This window comes from Aspergillus caelatus (assembly GCF_009193585.1).
Source record: "Aspergillus caelatus strain CBS 763.97 unplaced genomic scaffold BDV27scaffold_62, whole genome shotgun sequence".
In the NCBI taxonomy this organism is placed as follows: Eukaryota; Fungi; Ascomycota; class Eurotiomycetes; order Eurotiales; family Aspergillaceae; genus Aspergillus; species Aspergillus caelatus.
The window spans coordinates 75005-90813 of NW_022475325.1; the positions used below are offsets into that span (position 1 = coordinate 75005).

At 46.5% G+C, this 15809-nt stretch overlaps 1 protein-coding gene across 1 annotated transcript; it reads right to left on the minus strand.

The window, feature by feature from the left end:
- Positions 1–1102: 1102 nt before the first annotated feature.
- BDV27DRAFT_144152 (proteasome stabiliser-domain-containing protein) lies at positions 1103–14323 on the minus strand (the record flags this gene model as incomplete). Its single annotated transcript, XM_032070218.1, has 17 exons — positions 1103–1512; positions 1570–1652; positions 1701–1900; positions 1976–2017; positions 2054–2188; positions 2228–2241; positions 2272–2590; positions 2627–2732; positions 2763–3243; positions 3274–6744; positions 7743–8244; positions 8314–8759; positions 8827–11379; positions 11989–12025; positions 12086–12273; positions 13296–14034; positions 14300–14323. 17 exons carry the CDS (start codon positions 14321–14323, stop codon positions 1103–1105), a joined length of 9750 nt encoding a protein of 3249 aa, XP_031928874.1.
- Between the last annotated feature and the right edge of the window lie 1486 nt (positions 14324–15809).

Below are 15809 nucleotides of genomic sequence, written 5' to 3' on the forward strand. Positions count from 1 at the left end.
GACCCAGTGTCTTTTCTTTTCGTTTTCTTCTTTCCCTTTATTTGTTTCCTTCATTTTATTTTATTTTACTTATTATATATATATATATCTCTCTCTCTTCCTCTCTCTGTGTGTGGGTCTCTTTTTCTACCCAAGAGGTCAACATCAGTTGTGATCAATGATGCTTCAATGAACCAAAAGTCAGCCCGTGACCAATGTCATCTGACCAAATGCAGTAAAGAAAAGCGATTCCCAGAGTCAGCATTTCTTCCACCCTACTAAGACTAAACTAGCAGCTGGTCATGGCCCGGCAGTTGGGTAGGTTTTAGTCGTTAAATGACATGACAGTTCCCCCCCCTGGCGGAACTTTATCAGGTACCCGGGATCCAGTCAGTTTCTCCCAGCGCAGCCACAACGAAATGGGAAGATTTCTTAACTATGCAACTACTCTAGTCGCTACCTATCATTCCTTGAGTCTATTCCCATATAATCCGTAATGCTCTTCCTTTTCCTCCTTTATAATCTATTTCTTCCAAGTTCTGAACGTGTCGGATAATTTCCTAGAGTTTCTACCAACTACTAGGGTTGATTCTGTAGTGGTGGGGTCTAGCCCTAGTACTACTTCATGCTGACCCGCAGGTACTACAGACCACGCTAATGCTATTATGTTACAGGCTCAAAAACATGGATGGCGACGACCACTCAGAAATAAACCCCATGAGTTGCGGGATCTCCAGGCCCTCAGAGACACACGCCTGGGCCGGTCTGGACCTTCTTCTCCAGGCGGATCCAGTTTTCAATTTGTATAGCCTTCTACTAGTGGACCTGAATATAAAATCCGCTTCTAAACCAACAGAAGCCAATAGCCCATCCTCGTGTATGATTGGCTGGCAGGCTCAGCCGAACCGTTCACTGCATGTTTGTATCATGAAGGATCTTGATTCGGTATATGGGGACTTTTTTTTAGGGCATCTCATCATCATTGAACAAAAGCTGTCAGTCACTTTTTAAGGCCCCCTGATAGGCTGACGCTTACTAGTTGAAAAATGCCGTGGCCCTTTCGGATGCTTCCGGTCGACCCTAACTGCCACCCATGCTCGTTGCGACGTGGACAACTCATGCTTCATTGCATGAGTCTCGCCAGGGCTTGGTCTAGGACTTGCTGCACCGGCCCGGATCTTTCGCTCTCCCTCCAGGTCTTCAGTAACCCGCAGAGTTCCCCATCGATATCAAGCCCAATATCAAGTTGTTTGCAGAACGTAATGTATGACATTGCGGCCTGCGCACGTTCTCTTCGGATTGCTTCGGCACTCACATCTATCTGGCGGGACAACATCTCGCTTGCCAGGGCCGCCAAAGATATTTGTAGTTCGCGCAGCTTAGGTCCCTTGTCCTGTGATTCTAAAACCCCTGTACTTACTCTACTGGAGAACATGCGAAGTTCCTCGTACAGCGTAATCTGCACATTTCTGCCTCCATTATCCAATGCTTCGTGCAGAAGACGCTTCACGTCTGACACATAGTTGTTGGTAGCTGTGTATATAGTCAGCAAAGCCAATATAACGGCAACACGAGGGGGAATTAACTTACCTTCAACTGGTGCTGCACATGTTAGATTAATACACTGCAAGAGGCATTTAACACAAGCCACCAAAGTATCCTCTCGGGTTTGTCTATTGGTGGTTAGTCATTGACAGGATAAAGGGATGTCACTATAGTACTTGTTCTTTTGACCGCTGCCTGAGTCGATGTCCATTGAGTCCTCCCCCTGGTCAAATTCACTGAGTACCCGAGAAACAATATCAACGGCATCTGGCATCAAGTTAAGATCTTGGCGCGCTTGAGCAATCCCACCAAAAGCAGTGATAGCATGTGGGCGATATGTTGGGTTAATCCGTTTAGCCTCCCTGATTGCGATGGCCTAAGAGGTTGGTAAGCACATCAGGTCAAATACCCTTGAAAAAGGAAGAGACTGAAAAACATAGAAAGAATTCACCTTCATTGTATCACCAGCTCGAGGCTTCTCTAGCCATAGCTTCTTTGCTTGGCTGGTGAATTTCATAAATGCTTTCACAACAACTTCCTTACCATCCCATGTTTTCCCAGCCAATGCTTTCTCCAGAACAGGCCATAAACACTCGCTAGTAGCAAGATCCAGTTCGGGGTCTAGTGCCATGATGCCATTCGCAAATCCCAATGCTGCAGTATGCTTGATGATCCAGCGAGGAGAATCGAGATTGTCTGAAACAAGGCTGGTAATTTCTTTTATATATAGCGATACCGCACGATTACCGCCCACATTGTCCTGCCATGTCTTCTCAAATGCTTCTTGAACGTGCTCATCAGTATCGTACTTGGAAACAAATATGAACGGCAAGGCAGTTGCAGCAAATGCCATGAATCGGTCATTGGACAACTTAGATGTGGAGTGTAAAATTTCCGCCGCGATGATTCGCTGGTTTGCATCTTCTGCCGTTAGATACAGAGTTTTCGCATGTTCAATTGTTTTTAGTACTCGGTCGTCCGAAGCCAGTCGCATGAGGTAGCCTATTGATGTACAATAAGACGCACTGACCGTGTCGTTGCGGTCAACGACGTATTTTACAAGAAGCTGGATGAAACGATCCGCATACGGGCGGAACAGGACTGTTCTCATGCTCAGGAGAACTAGTACACGACTGCAGCCCACTTTCGTTGGAAGCCCAACTGCAGAGCGAAGCACGCTTTCCAGGCTCTCAGCGAATTCCTTCATGCTAGTTTCGTCGAGCATATCTATTAGATACCGCTCAATAACTTCCATCATTGGAGATGTGCGTATGCTGGACAGCCTCATTTTGTCGATCTCTTGGCCCGTTAAACCATACTTGTCCGCATTGAGATGGACATAGTTGACAGCTTGTGGCTCTAGGGAGCTTAGAGAGTTCAAGAATTGTTCCATCACGCGGGGAACAAATGGGCGCAACGGCTGACCAGGACTTTTCTTTATTATCTGGATTAAAGCTCCAATAGCAAATCCTTGAACCTCTTGAACATCAGATTCCATACCCTTGTCACTCAGTAAAAATGGGATAGTGCTTGCTAGCATAATGTCTGCTCGTTTTGTCTCGGTATAACTTGTTTCCAGAGTGCGGATCACTGCATTGGTTATTGCCTGGCAAAGCTTCAGAGCAGCCGCTCGAACTGACTCCTTGATGTCATCTACAAGCTTGAAGGCTTTTAGAAAGATTTCCTCCATATATTTAGAGTATTTCTCTGGCTGGCGCCCTTGAATTAAATCCGCAATAGCAGCACAACTTGCTTGTCGAACGCGCCATTCCCGACCGGCCAGCAGGCTTCTCAGTAGATCGTCCATAATTTCATCAAAATGATCACTGATAATTGCAGCAGTGTCCTTGACCAACGCCTGCCATATTGTGTTCATGGACCGCTGCACATTTGGATTCGGATCAAACCGGTAGCGAAACAATTTTGGGTAGATTTTGGGATTCTTGGCCAGGTAGCCATTGGCGCTGGAATCGGAGAATATAGTGCTTATACCTAGCTTGCTGAATGCTGCACGATTGGTCCAGAGGGCATTATTCGAAGCCAGAGACATGAATCGATACACAAGTGTGGGATCGCCAGCCTCAGAGGCTAAGTTCATAATATCTTTGTAAGTATTGACTGATGACCCGCCTCCAGTTGGTAGAGCACCTGGTTCAAATAGTTCGGTGTCTTCGTTAACTTTGCCCCCCCCAAGATTGGAGCCAGCTGCCGTAAAAGAGTCCACCAAGTCGCGTACCAAATCATCCTTTAGCGTCTGGTCACCGATATCGTACACAAGGCTTAGACCCTGGGCCCCGGTCTCTTGCACCACTTCATCCCTATCCGCAAGTAAACGCGTGAATGTCCTTTGACATTTACGCAGGCGGGCCTGCATTTGTTGTAGGTGGCCACAATTTTTCACCAGACAAAGTAACCATATGGAAGACGCTTTCCTCAGAGAAGGCTTCGATGCACCGCAATCAGTAATGATCTTGTCGCACATTTCGGCCAATACCGTATCAGAGAGTTGCAAGGTGGGGAGTTTTTCGTCGACGTCAAATTCCGTGGCGATAGATTTAGAGGTCCATCCTGCTGCAGCACCACTCAGAGCCTCACCGACAGTAAAATGTGTCTCTGGGCTACGGATTTCATGTAGGTCGTACAAGGAGTTCAAGAAGTTAGTAAACTGCGGGTCTTTATGGTCGACCTTGGAAAATGACACAGATAGGAGGCCCATTGCTATAATCGCTATTTCACTCTCAGCCTTTGCGTCCGGCTTCAACTTATCATTAATCGTCTCCCACTCGTCGTCTGAAAGTACTGTCCTAGACAAAACTCCGGAGAGACTCAGCTGCCCGATGGCCACCTGTGCGGACCGTCGAAGCAAAGAATCGCGTGCGTCCCTAATGATATCGAAGACCGTGCTAATGAATAGGTTGACCGTCGTTTCCGGTGCTTTGTATATAGCGTTGCGAAATGCCAGTCGGCTCAAGATATACGCGAGCGCAAGGACCGCGCCTCGAGTTATAAGCACAACTTCGCCAATGGCAGATTTCCAACCCCCTATGGGGACTAAGAATTCTGAAAGGAGTTCTCTCAGCTGATTTTCCGAAAATGCAGGGTGAGAGGCGAGAATTCCAAGTGCGCGTGCTGCGAAGTTCTGAAGTTCTTGATCATTGCTGTAAAGGGAATTTTTCAGCGTGACAACCTTCGGTACCATGAGCTCAACGATGTCGTTCGAAGCTAAAGAGCAAATACCGATGAAGTTTTCTCCACACTGCCACAGGCCTTTTTGAGCCCCGCCACTAAGGCCCGAGAGAGCACTTGTCAGAAATAGCAGCACAGCTTCTTTGTCGGAGCTTTCGATGTAGTGTTTCACAGCGCACCGCGCTTCATCGGATGTAAGAAGCACGTCCAATTTGATATCCCAATCTTGCTCTATTTCCGTGCTTATATTCGAACTGGACAATGACTCCCAAAGCAAAATGTTGCGAAGAAAAGCGATTGTGTAATTGAATGCCTCTTTATAGGGACCTGACAATATCTCTGCCGCAGAGAGACCTGGTACAACAGTGGACGCAGTCGAACCCAGGAGAAAGCGCGCTGCCTCTGAAAAACTCGGAAATTTGAACCACGACGAGCGTGAGTCAGCTGTCACCGATGTAAACCATATCTTGTCTTTAGTGGGGTTTAGAAGACGATACCAATAAGGGTGCAGCCCTTTCTTGCCTTCTTCTACGACTTCGTGATGTCTTTCAGATCCGCATGCCACAGCCATGAGGTCGATCCAGCGAGCCACAACATCACTATATGGCAAGAACCTATTGGCGAAACGTACAGCAGCATACTGAGTTCGACGAATGATCTTGAACCCAGTTACAGGGTCCTCTTCCCCTGGGAGGCTGTTCATCTGACGAAGCAAAAATGGTTGCAAACTTTCTTGGAACTCTTTATCCCAACTGTCCACCGAGGAATTAAGAATGCTTCCTAATGCTTGTTCGATACTCACAAAGATTTGTGCGCTGGAATCGTCAGAGCTTAGTGATATGAATAGCCACCTAATGAGTTCGAAGCCCGAGATAGCATTCTGCTCATCTTGTACTTGAAAATCCACCTTCGGCACCAATATACCGATGCTCTCGTAAGCAAGACCTCGTAAGCTTAGGTCCGTTGCAGGCAGCCTCTGTCCACTGGAGCCTGGACTCGGCCACCCCTGAGAATGGATAAAGTCTCTAAGGCCCCCAATAACCTTCGGTGCGATTTGCCTGAGGTCTGTGGGGGATCCAATGCGAACTACCCACGTAGTAAAAGTGAAGATCTGGGTTCGCAACTTCGAGGCCTGCAATCCTTGTGAAGATCTTGCAACGTCCGAAAGAAGGCCCTCTTCAATCAGCCGGAGGATATTGGCTGTCTCCGAAGCAGCCCTGAGTGATTTTCCTAAGTAAACTAGAATCTTAATTCGTAGCGCAGTGCGCGCCGGGGTTGCGCCATCAGGTTCCACAGAACCGAAGTACAAGGTAAACAGTCGATGTACAACATCTGTATCTTCAAGAGCAGGTATGAAGCGCTTCAATATCTCCTCGCCAAGATCAGCTAGGCGAGAATTTGGGTCCGCAGACGCCACCAGAGCAGGGAAAAAGCGCTCTGAGTCTGTGAAGGCACTGCTACCGAGAAACCTTAGAGCTGTAGCTTTCGTCTCGGTGAGATTCAAGCCCCCATGTGAAGATGGGTTCCACGTTTCGGACGGAGAAGCACTCTTGTTGAGGAACGCGTAGTCTGCTGGGGACAATCCCGGACAAGTGGAGGCGTTCTTATCCGCAGGGAAGAATATCAATAATTTTTCAAACCATGAGGACAAGAACTTAGCGTCCTTGTCGGATAGACCTAGTCGAGATTTCAGCTGTATGTCTTCGGTGCTGTCCTTCGGCGGAAGCTTTAAAAGAGGTAAAAGCCGCAGGGCAAGGTTAAACACAACAGCCGCTTGGTCGTCGATCGATGTTCCAATTTCGGAGATCCCTTGGAGCAATGGAAGCAGAATCTCGACCCTCGCATTTGCTCCTAAGCGATCAATGCCTTGTTGGATATAAATTAAGTCGAAGTGTCTAATGAGTTTGGACTTCTGCTCCTTAAATTGCTTCAACAAAGCTGCAACTGGAAGCTTAATCGACGGAGCTTGCACTCTGTTGTTGATATGCTGACACACTGCAATTACTTTGTTGCGGACTGCAAGGCTCTCAGAGCCTAACTTTAACAGTAAAGGAGCCAGATACTTATTGAGTAAAGCATCGAGTTTCTCATCTGTATCTGCTAAAGCGATTCTGAATTCGACGTTGGATACTAAATTCAACTCGCGAGCCTCAGAACTTGCTGACGTGGTTTGTGAAGCCATAGTAAAAATGTATTTTTTTGATGAGGATGACAGACACAAGGTCGTCCCGACAGTCGAGGTAGGAGACAGGTGAACTTGAGATAGTCTGATGTACTCTGTACTAGTACCCCACACGCCTCTACCAGGCAGAGACGCTCACGTCAGTTACAGTCCTGAGGCCGGCAATAAGCTCCTTTCCATATTAGGAACTGTCGGGATTAGTCATTATGTATTGTAAATAGTCAACGTAATCGGTAAACGGCTGGGTCACGCAATCGGCTGGGACACCTCTGTATTCCATACAATATAGCCTTATTTCAAACACCAATGTCCTAACCAATCTTTTTAGTATGTAATTGAAGGTTTATATGCAGTCTATTATATACTGGAGGAATATGAAGGTTTACAGATTTAAAAAATCCTTAATTACTGGGGTAAAATAGATAATTATGTATTCTATAGTATTATTAGTAATTTAGTATATAGCTGTAATTTACGTTATCAGCACTTTTTTTCCATCAATATATAATTTTATATATAAAAATATTTATATCAGTGATTTACTAGGATTGTAGCCAGATATACTAAATAGTGGATGAGATATTGGTGTTTGAAAAAGGCTATATTGTATGGAATACAGAGGTGTCCAAGCCATTTACTGATTACGTTAACTAAAATAGTCGGTAAATGATCTGCAACCACGACAGTACGAGAGTCAAGTTCAATTAGGAGCGTTTACTTCAAGGTTTGCGAGCTTGTATACGTACATATATATATACTTTATTACTCCGGTGTATATATACATTGTGCATCACCCTTAACGATAATCAAGAACCTGCTCCAGCTCTTCTCCGCTGCTCTGCTGCCTCACCTCTTAGGAACCTTGCTACCTCTCCGTCGGCACCTGCCTGGAAATTATTGGCGTCCTTTTTCGTTGGACTGCCAAAAAGGCACCGCCATAGGTCGTCCTTTCTAACGAGTTCACCGCCAGATGCTCCCCCAGCCATTAAATTTGACAGAGCTGCATCTCGGATTTCTAAGGAGTTTGCCGAGTCTATAGCCGCCTCACTAATATTATTTGTCACAGCTCTTCCCTTTTCGACATCTTCCGATAATGACTCCGCTTTTTCCTTCTGTACTATATGAGCAAGACGACGTGACACGGAAAGTTCGTATATCGATTCTTCGACGGTGTCAGAAACTAGATACATCCATACGGTGGTTGGTCGGTGCTGACCAATACGGTGTACACGAGCGATAGCCTGGAGCTCGATTGCAGTATTGATAAGCGGCTCGCAAAGGAAAACGTGGGTCGCGTTCACCAGGTTGAGACCTGATGACTGGGCCCTCGCATGCAAGAAAAAACATTCAACCTAGCAGGGATACAGTTGAGCACGATAATTCCACGAGCTACTTGGGAAGAATGGGGTCATGAGGCTTACCGATGGGTCACTCTTGAACTTTGATATACCATCTTTGCTGTCAACACTGCTAAAGCCAATCTTAAATCTGTGGAACGCAATGGCTAGAACCTCTAAGAAGTCCTTATATTGTGAGAATATCACTGACTTCGCACCAGGGTCATGGTGGCGCAGCCATAATATATGACGTGCCAGCGTATCGATCTTCGTGCCGAATGAACCGTCTAAATCGACGGTTTTGATTTCTTTGAGAGTGCCGGAGCTTATATCAGTATATATTAAGTTCTTTGGTCGACGCTCAGGCTCAACTTTGGTTGGCGGCTTCTCCTCTTGCACAAGAAACTCTTGCGGCTTGTAAGTGATTTGATAGAAGTCATTAGCTTTCAAATGCTTTTTGCATGTCGGGCAAGTTCGATGTTGATGCCACCACATACGCAAGCAATCTTTGCAATACTTGTGGCCACACACTGTTAGAACACCTAGACGTTGTCAGCCAGTCTTGTAACACGTCTACAGCTATAGTACCATACTCACCAACTTCGAAGCCGGATTGGCAAATGACACATATCTTTGCCGAGTCGTCTGAGCCTGATTCGTCTCGGAGGTGGATTAAATAACGATGTTTTGCTCTCAATGCGGAAATCTTTTCGTCTATCATCTCCTCTTGCCTGAGCTTTGCAGAAAAGAGCGCCTCATCCAAGGGTTTACCAGCGCTTTCTTCGTCGTACGGGGCCACTGTATCGGAGATTTGTTGAAGCTGACGATAGTATTCAAGCCGATTATTCATAGTATCCCGAAACATCTCCACCTCCTTCTCCATGTTTGCTGCAACTTTAGCTTGCTCAGAAGCCATCTGACTCGCGTTTTGAAGAACCAAGGTTACCAGTTCAAGTTCAGCGTGAGCGCGAGAGTTTCCCCCGCTTGTCTGCCACTCGAGAGAGGTCGCAAGACTTCGAAGTTCACTAATGATGCCGCGAAGTGAGCCCAGCTGTGGATCGGGCTTGATCCTACTACGAGTGTTCATCATCTGTAGAAAGAGACTGGGTGAAGGTCCTTCTCCTTTCTGCGCTTGGACAATTCCGCTCTTGACTTCATGGGCAATGAGAACATTTTTCTGTCCAGTCAAAGCATCGTGGCGATCGGCGAACATTGCGCGCAAGGCCTCCATGTAAACATACATCTCATCTTGGTGCTTCGTAGACTTTTCATATTCGTCGCCTTCCAATTCTGATTCATCCTCTTGGTCAATGAGCGATTGGGAAAGAAACTTGATCATGGTTTGACGCCATTCATCGTACTGGACAGCATGTCTGTTCATACTATCACAAAAATCTTCAAATTTATCGAGTACGCGGCGGGATTCAAGCCCTTTGCCCCATAGACGAGGCTTCATTTGAGGGATATTAACAAACAGACCCTTTTGTGCTCTTTCTCTGATTGTTTTCATGAAGTGGCCAACCTTTCGCGAGATCTCAGCCAACATCTCTTTTCGAATCAACTTCGCAGACTCGTACGCCTCAACTTCGCGTTTTTCAAGGGTTCTAAACTCTTCGGAATCGGGCTCAGTAAGTCTGGGGTCTGTTTTTATTTGAAAATAGGCATTCCCGGTAAAGAAAACACATATATGTTGAACTTCAAGAGCAGCACGCAGCCTCTGACGTGCTCCTACTCGGGTGTTCTTGGTTGCTTCTTCATTTTCATCCTCACTTGCTGTGTCAGCAGACGTTACGTCTAGATCCGGTTTTGCGGCACTCATCGGACGTTCCATCCGCTCCGAGTGCAAACGATCCCGACACTCCTTGACAATTGCATTAGCCCGCTCTAATGAGTTTGTCCAGAGACCGAGTGCTTGTTGCCGGTGCTTCGCATTTTCCAGCAACTGCCCCCGGCGCAATTGTGAAAGAAGCAAAGAGCGCTCCTCTGCGTGTATAAGTGCGTCATTCTGATCGATCATGACCTCGAGAACTTCAGCCACGGAGCGCAGCGGTCCAGTACCAGTGCCTATCCCACGAAGAGGCTTTCCAGCAGGATGGAGGCAAGTTCGACGGAGTTTGATTAACCAACTTCGCATTCTTTCAATTACCGATGGGTCATCAGGGTCCCAATCCACATTCAAGGGAGCTCCAGATAAATCGAGACCACATGCTCCACACATTTCTTCAAACAGCTGTCCATAACGTTGTTCCTCAACCGCCGTAAAAGGGACCGTGATAACAATTCTCTTCTGAGGAGGTATGTGGAGTTCATTTCGAACACGATCCTTACTATGTCGGAGCGCAATCATACAAACAATGCTCGCCAATTCAGGCCTAAAGCTTCCGCATAATCTATGCCAGATAGCACCACAAAATGGTTCGTAATGGAGGAAGAGCAAAAGACCGAGGAGGTCAGATATATCTTTTCGGAGCGGCGTCCCTGTCACAGCCCAAGCATTTTGACGAGGAATTAAACGGGCAACCCTTGCCGCATTGCTGACTCCACTTTCAATCATCTGGGCTTCATCGATACAGACCCGCCACCAAGATATCCGGACCAACGGTGTTCTCCTTGGTTCAAATCTCTTCTTATGTCGCAGATTTCTCTGTGGTACATCACCAGAATAGTGAACTTCTCGCGCAAGAATATTATAAGTGGTAAGCACAACGTCTTGGTCTGCGAGCAACTCAATCAATTCTTCATCGGACAATGACTGATGACGCTGGATACCAGTGTAGTGGAAGACATTGAGTCCAGGTGCATGCAGTTTGATTTCCTGTTCCCATTGCTCAAGAATTGCGGGTGGTGTTATTATTAGGGTTGCACCTGATGGCCTCAAGCCATCATGATGGTGGTCTGGAAAGGTTTCTTCGGGGGCTAGGAGCCGGCGATTAAGGCATATTAAACTGATCATTTCAACGGTTTTCCCAAGCCCCATTTCTTCGGCGAGGATTCCACCTCGGAGATGGCTGCCCCCGTCAAACCATTTCACAAGATCAGTGGTGACAATCATGAACAGTTGGCTGGCAAAGCAAACTCGTCCATCTACATCTGCGAATTCCTGAAATGAAGCGGGCAAGCTCCTTTCCAATTTATCTCTGGCAGGAACCACTCGCCCATCAGCCTGAAGTTCCACGCCTTCCCTTTGCAATAGCCACCTCACAGCCCTCCTTTGGAATGGGAACAGCTGACATTCGATCAAACTGCATTTGACCTCTGCTGATAATTCAGGTGTATCTGGAGGAACGTATACGTTATCATAAAAGTCGCGGGGAGACCACCCAAGCTGTCTCCGACTGTGCCGCTCCTGCCGTGAAGCATGGTCCTCTTGTTCCTGAAAGACATATCTAGAAAGTACTTTCCGTGCTCCATCTGCCAGTTGATTATTACCTAGGATATCCAGACAATCCTTCCATAAAATAACTGTTTCAAGACAGAAGGAACTCTTTCTTTCAGGAACAGTGTATAAAGTGGACTGATAGCACACGATGGGAATCTTTCTGGGAAGGCGATCAGCACAAACAAGGCTACTGGCGAACTCCAGGTCCTCGCTAAATTTTAGAAACGGCGGGCCATGCGATTCATATTCAAAGACAGTTTCCTGGTCTACCGTCGTTGCTAGCTGTAGCTTAAACCAGTCAAGCGTAGTCGCACCGACGCCATCATGCTTCTCGGCTGAAATATGGATGGGTAACTGGGAGAAACTATCAAAAGATCTACCCGGGTCATCCTGGATCGGGCTTGCGGATGCGAAATCCTAACCAAGGTCAGTGAATCACCCGAGCTAAGCCCTTCACGCATTAGCTTGGTGGCATACCAAATACAAATGAAAGCGTGCCAAGGGAATGTAACCTCGAGGCACTCTAGTATCCGAAAGACCATTTAGCTCTCTGAGGCTCTGAATACCCGAGGTCAACTTGCGACGCTTGTTCGGGGGGGCATCACTGTCGACGTCTTCCGGAAACCTCCGCCCAAGAGCAGTTATCAAGATATCTGGCACTGCGCCTGAAGGTGTTGACGAAGAATTAGACATTATTTCCTACAAAAGACTAAGATGACGGATGATATTACCTGGACAATAAACTCTATCCTCCGACACAGCCATACTTCGCCCTCTCATAACTCTACCTGATTCTCACACCAGGCGACTACAATGTAAAATGGAAATGATTCAGTCGTGGCGGAGTCCCCTTTGGAATGAATCTTATCAAGAGATATCACGTGCCGATAATGTACATATACTCCGAAGTATGTATCCCTAGGCGTCAAACGAGCTCCGATTGGCCACAGCGTAGGTCCAAGCAGGAGGGTATCCACCTCTGGTCCATGGATCAAGGTGTACGGAGTAAGGTATCCATATTGTAGTAGAGCATATTCCAGAGTGACAAATGGGGATAACCAGAGGATCCATCATACTACGCTGTCTCTCCAAGGTTATAGCTTCAGCTCGATAGATTGCTACACCTGACTACCTAGACCGAACAGAAATTGTGATACTAGAATGTTACTAGCCAGCTTAGTCTTCTACTAGTACCTTCACCGCACAACCACGTCGGCGGGGACAAGTATCCTAGCGGGATAATACTGCACTGCAGGGAATCGAGCTCCTAGACCGGACCGATGGGTGCAATCCCCCAGGTACTTAAATTAAATGGCTTGAAAGAACTACAGTTGTCGGCGATTAAGGTACCTAGCGTTGGAAGCTTTGAACTTGACCCACAGACGAGTATAACACAAATAGATGTTCCCAAATGTAGCATAAACCCATCACTTCAGGAGAGAACCATGGTCGCTCTGGTCATATGAAATAGATGGCTGGTCATCGCTATCGTCTGTATCGGACACGACACTCCCGTTCACTGCGCGAATTGACCTTTTGTAGTGACCGAGGATATTGTTGCTCTCAAATACATCAGTTGTATCACCGAAAGATATTGAGCTGTTATCCGTGGGCTGATAGAATGCTTCGCCCCATTGTTGAGTGTGCAAGCGCGACGGTCCCGGAGTGAAGGTATAAGTAGAGATACCGGTTACCCCTGTTGTTTTGATGTCGAGACCCCTGCTCATCCAAGCGTGGATAGAGAGCCCGGCATCGGTAGAGCGATACGTTTGATTCACAGACAAGGGATATTCAAAAAGGACCTCATTTGATGCTTGATTAGCTCCTAAGGCTATGATAGTAGACCTCCCAGCTGTGTGTTGATTGGTCGATTGACTCATGCCTTGCTGGTTAAACAGACCAAAATTGGAATACGTAAGATTTTGACTCCATTGGAACTCGGATGATCTTATAGAAAGGGTCCTTTCGCCAAGAACGGAGTACGCCAGAAAATCGTTTCCTCCAGTCTGATTCTTGGCAAGGCTCCGCATGGCTTTGAATTGCGGATTAGGTGCATCAATGTAGGGCTTCTCTATTCCGGAGCTAGTACTATCCAAGGTGGAATCACTCAGATACAGGAAGATATTTCCAGTTACTACCCAATATGAGCCGATGCTGTTAGAGAGAGTGACGGTCCCGTTTCGTGAAACATTCAAGCCGACAATCTTAATTTCAAATGAATGAGGCCGACCATCTTTGAGAATGGGAAGGAAGGGCGATATGTCGATTTCAGGTTGTCGCAGATCAAAGGCGTCTATCCCAACAACCGGACGCCAGAAACCTGGTGCAACTCCACCGGTAAAAATTACAGGAAACGGCCATATAATACCAGCAAGAATGTCATCGACATGGAGTTGGACTTCGCGAAATGGGGAGTAACCATAAAGCTCGCCAATTGTGGCATTGAAGGCCGCCGTGTCGTACGAAAAGACATTGGACCACCAGAACTCTTCAGTAGACTGACCACATGCAGAAACGGACACAACTGCACGCGAAGTATTAGGAGGTATCCGGTACAGTGTCTTTGTATTATCTCCCGGAACAGTAAAGGCACTCGACGAGTTGGATGATGACTTCTTGGTAGATATCGGGAGAATTACATCTGCGGTCTGGCATTACCCTCACGGGAGAAGTATGCAGTTAGAGTCACACTGAAAGGGCCAGTATATATATCATTTATGATATTTCCAAGGTCGAAAATCAGCTTTTGCTGTGTCTGCCATAGTGCGTTATACTGCGACATATCTTTTATATAGGTCCAGACAATTCCGTCGGCCGTAGGTTCCGCTGTCGAGGTACGGAATACCTCTGTATCTCCAAGAAACAGAAGTGCTAATCGATCGAATTGGCGGCCTTGGGAGGTAACCGTGAGATTAATCTTAACCGTATCGAATTCACATTTGGGTGGGCTGTAGTAACCTATTGAGAGAAAATCAATATACTGCAAATCTGACTGCGCTCGTTACTCTGATTACCTATAAAGGGGTGTCCATAGCTCGAAGCAAATACATGCTCCATGAGCAGTACGTCTTGGTTACAATGCGAGCCGTCACCTCCCCCGTATTGAACAGGGTGATAAACTTGAAATACTTCTGATGTGCCCTTAGAAGGAGCAGCTAAAAGAAAACAAAGCCACAAGACTGTGCGAAACAACATAGTTACGACGTAACTGCCTCTGAGTTGCGCTAAAGCAGGTCTGGATAACAATCCTTGCGTTCGGCGAGTTTAAGACACCACAGACCTTTTCAATTGAAAAAACGGAGGGTTGCAATTTATGCTTATCATTGGACAAATTCCTTTGTAATTTCTCTAGCTGGTAATTGTCAAGTCAGGCACATATGATGGCTTTGACGAATATTGAAAGTTATTAGAGTGCTGTAATCAAGATAAAAAACCCGCTTGTAGGCAGGGTTAGAGAAATAACAGGATATCGATTATGGAATGAGGGGGCAGGTCATAATATAAGAAGCAACCAGTTAGATACTAGTAGTATGGCCCCATTGCACATACATTAGCGTGGAATCAGGCCGTAGTGCCCATTAGCTGCAGCCAAAAACTTATAATCTCAACAACGGGTGTTTTGTCGAAGAGTCCTCGGCTGATGATTAAAGTGGTGGATCCGCATGAACCCCGTTGCCTTGTTCCCTTTCCCTATAGCTGGAGAAATTTTTCGGCTAGTTGTTAAGCAGGTCATTGGCTTGCAAGTATGGTTCCCCTGTTATAGACACGGTCCGTACATAGGTCTGATTGGAAAACCTGGCTCATTGAAGAAATGTGACGGAGATCATCGGAGTCCGATAAGTCCAATGCTACCACCTGCAGGGGCGGGACAATGCGGTCCGTGCAATTTGAGCTTTGTATATACATATCTTCTGTGGTGTGCTGCAGGGGAGATACTGGAAGATTTGGCGATGTCCATATTGGTGACATGATTGACTCGTCATACCAACTTGCACGTTGAATCACATCCTTTCTGAAGGATAATAGAGCTCGATGTTGATTTCCATTACTAGATCGAGTCACAAAACTGTTAATAGCAGCGTGGGCACGAAAATCCTGAGGAAGAGTCATCCTCAATATATCTGCCTTAAACATTTAAAACATATCTAGTATGCTTAGCTGCGTCAACTTTCAAAGCTGCATGTAGTCGCACTCTCTGACA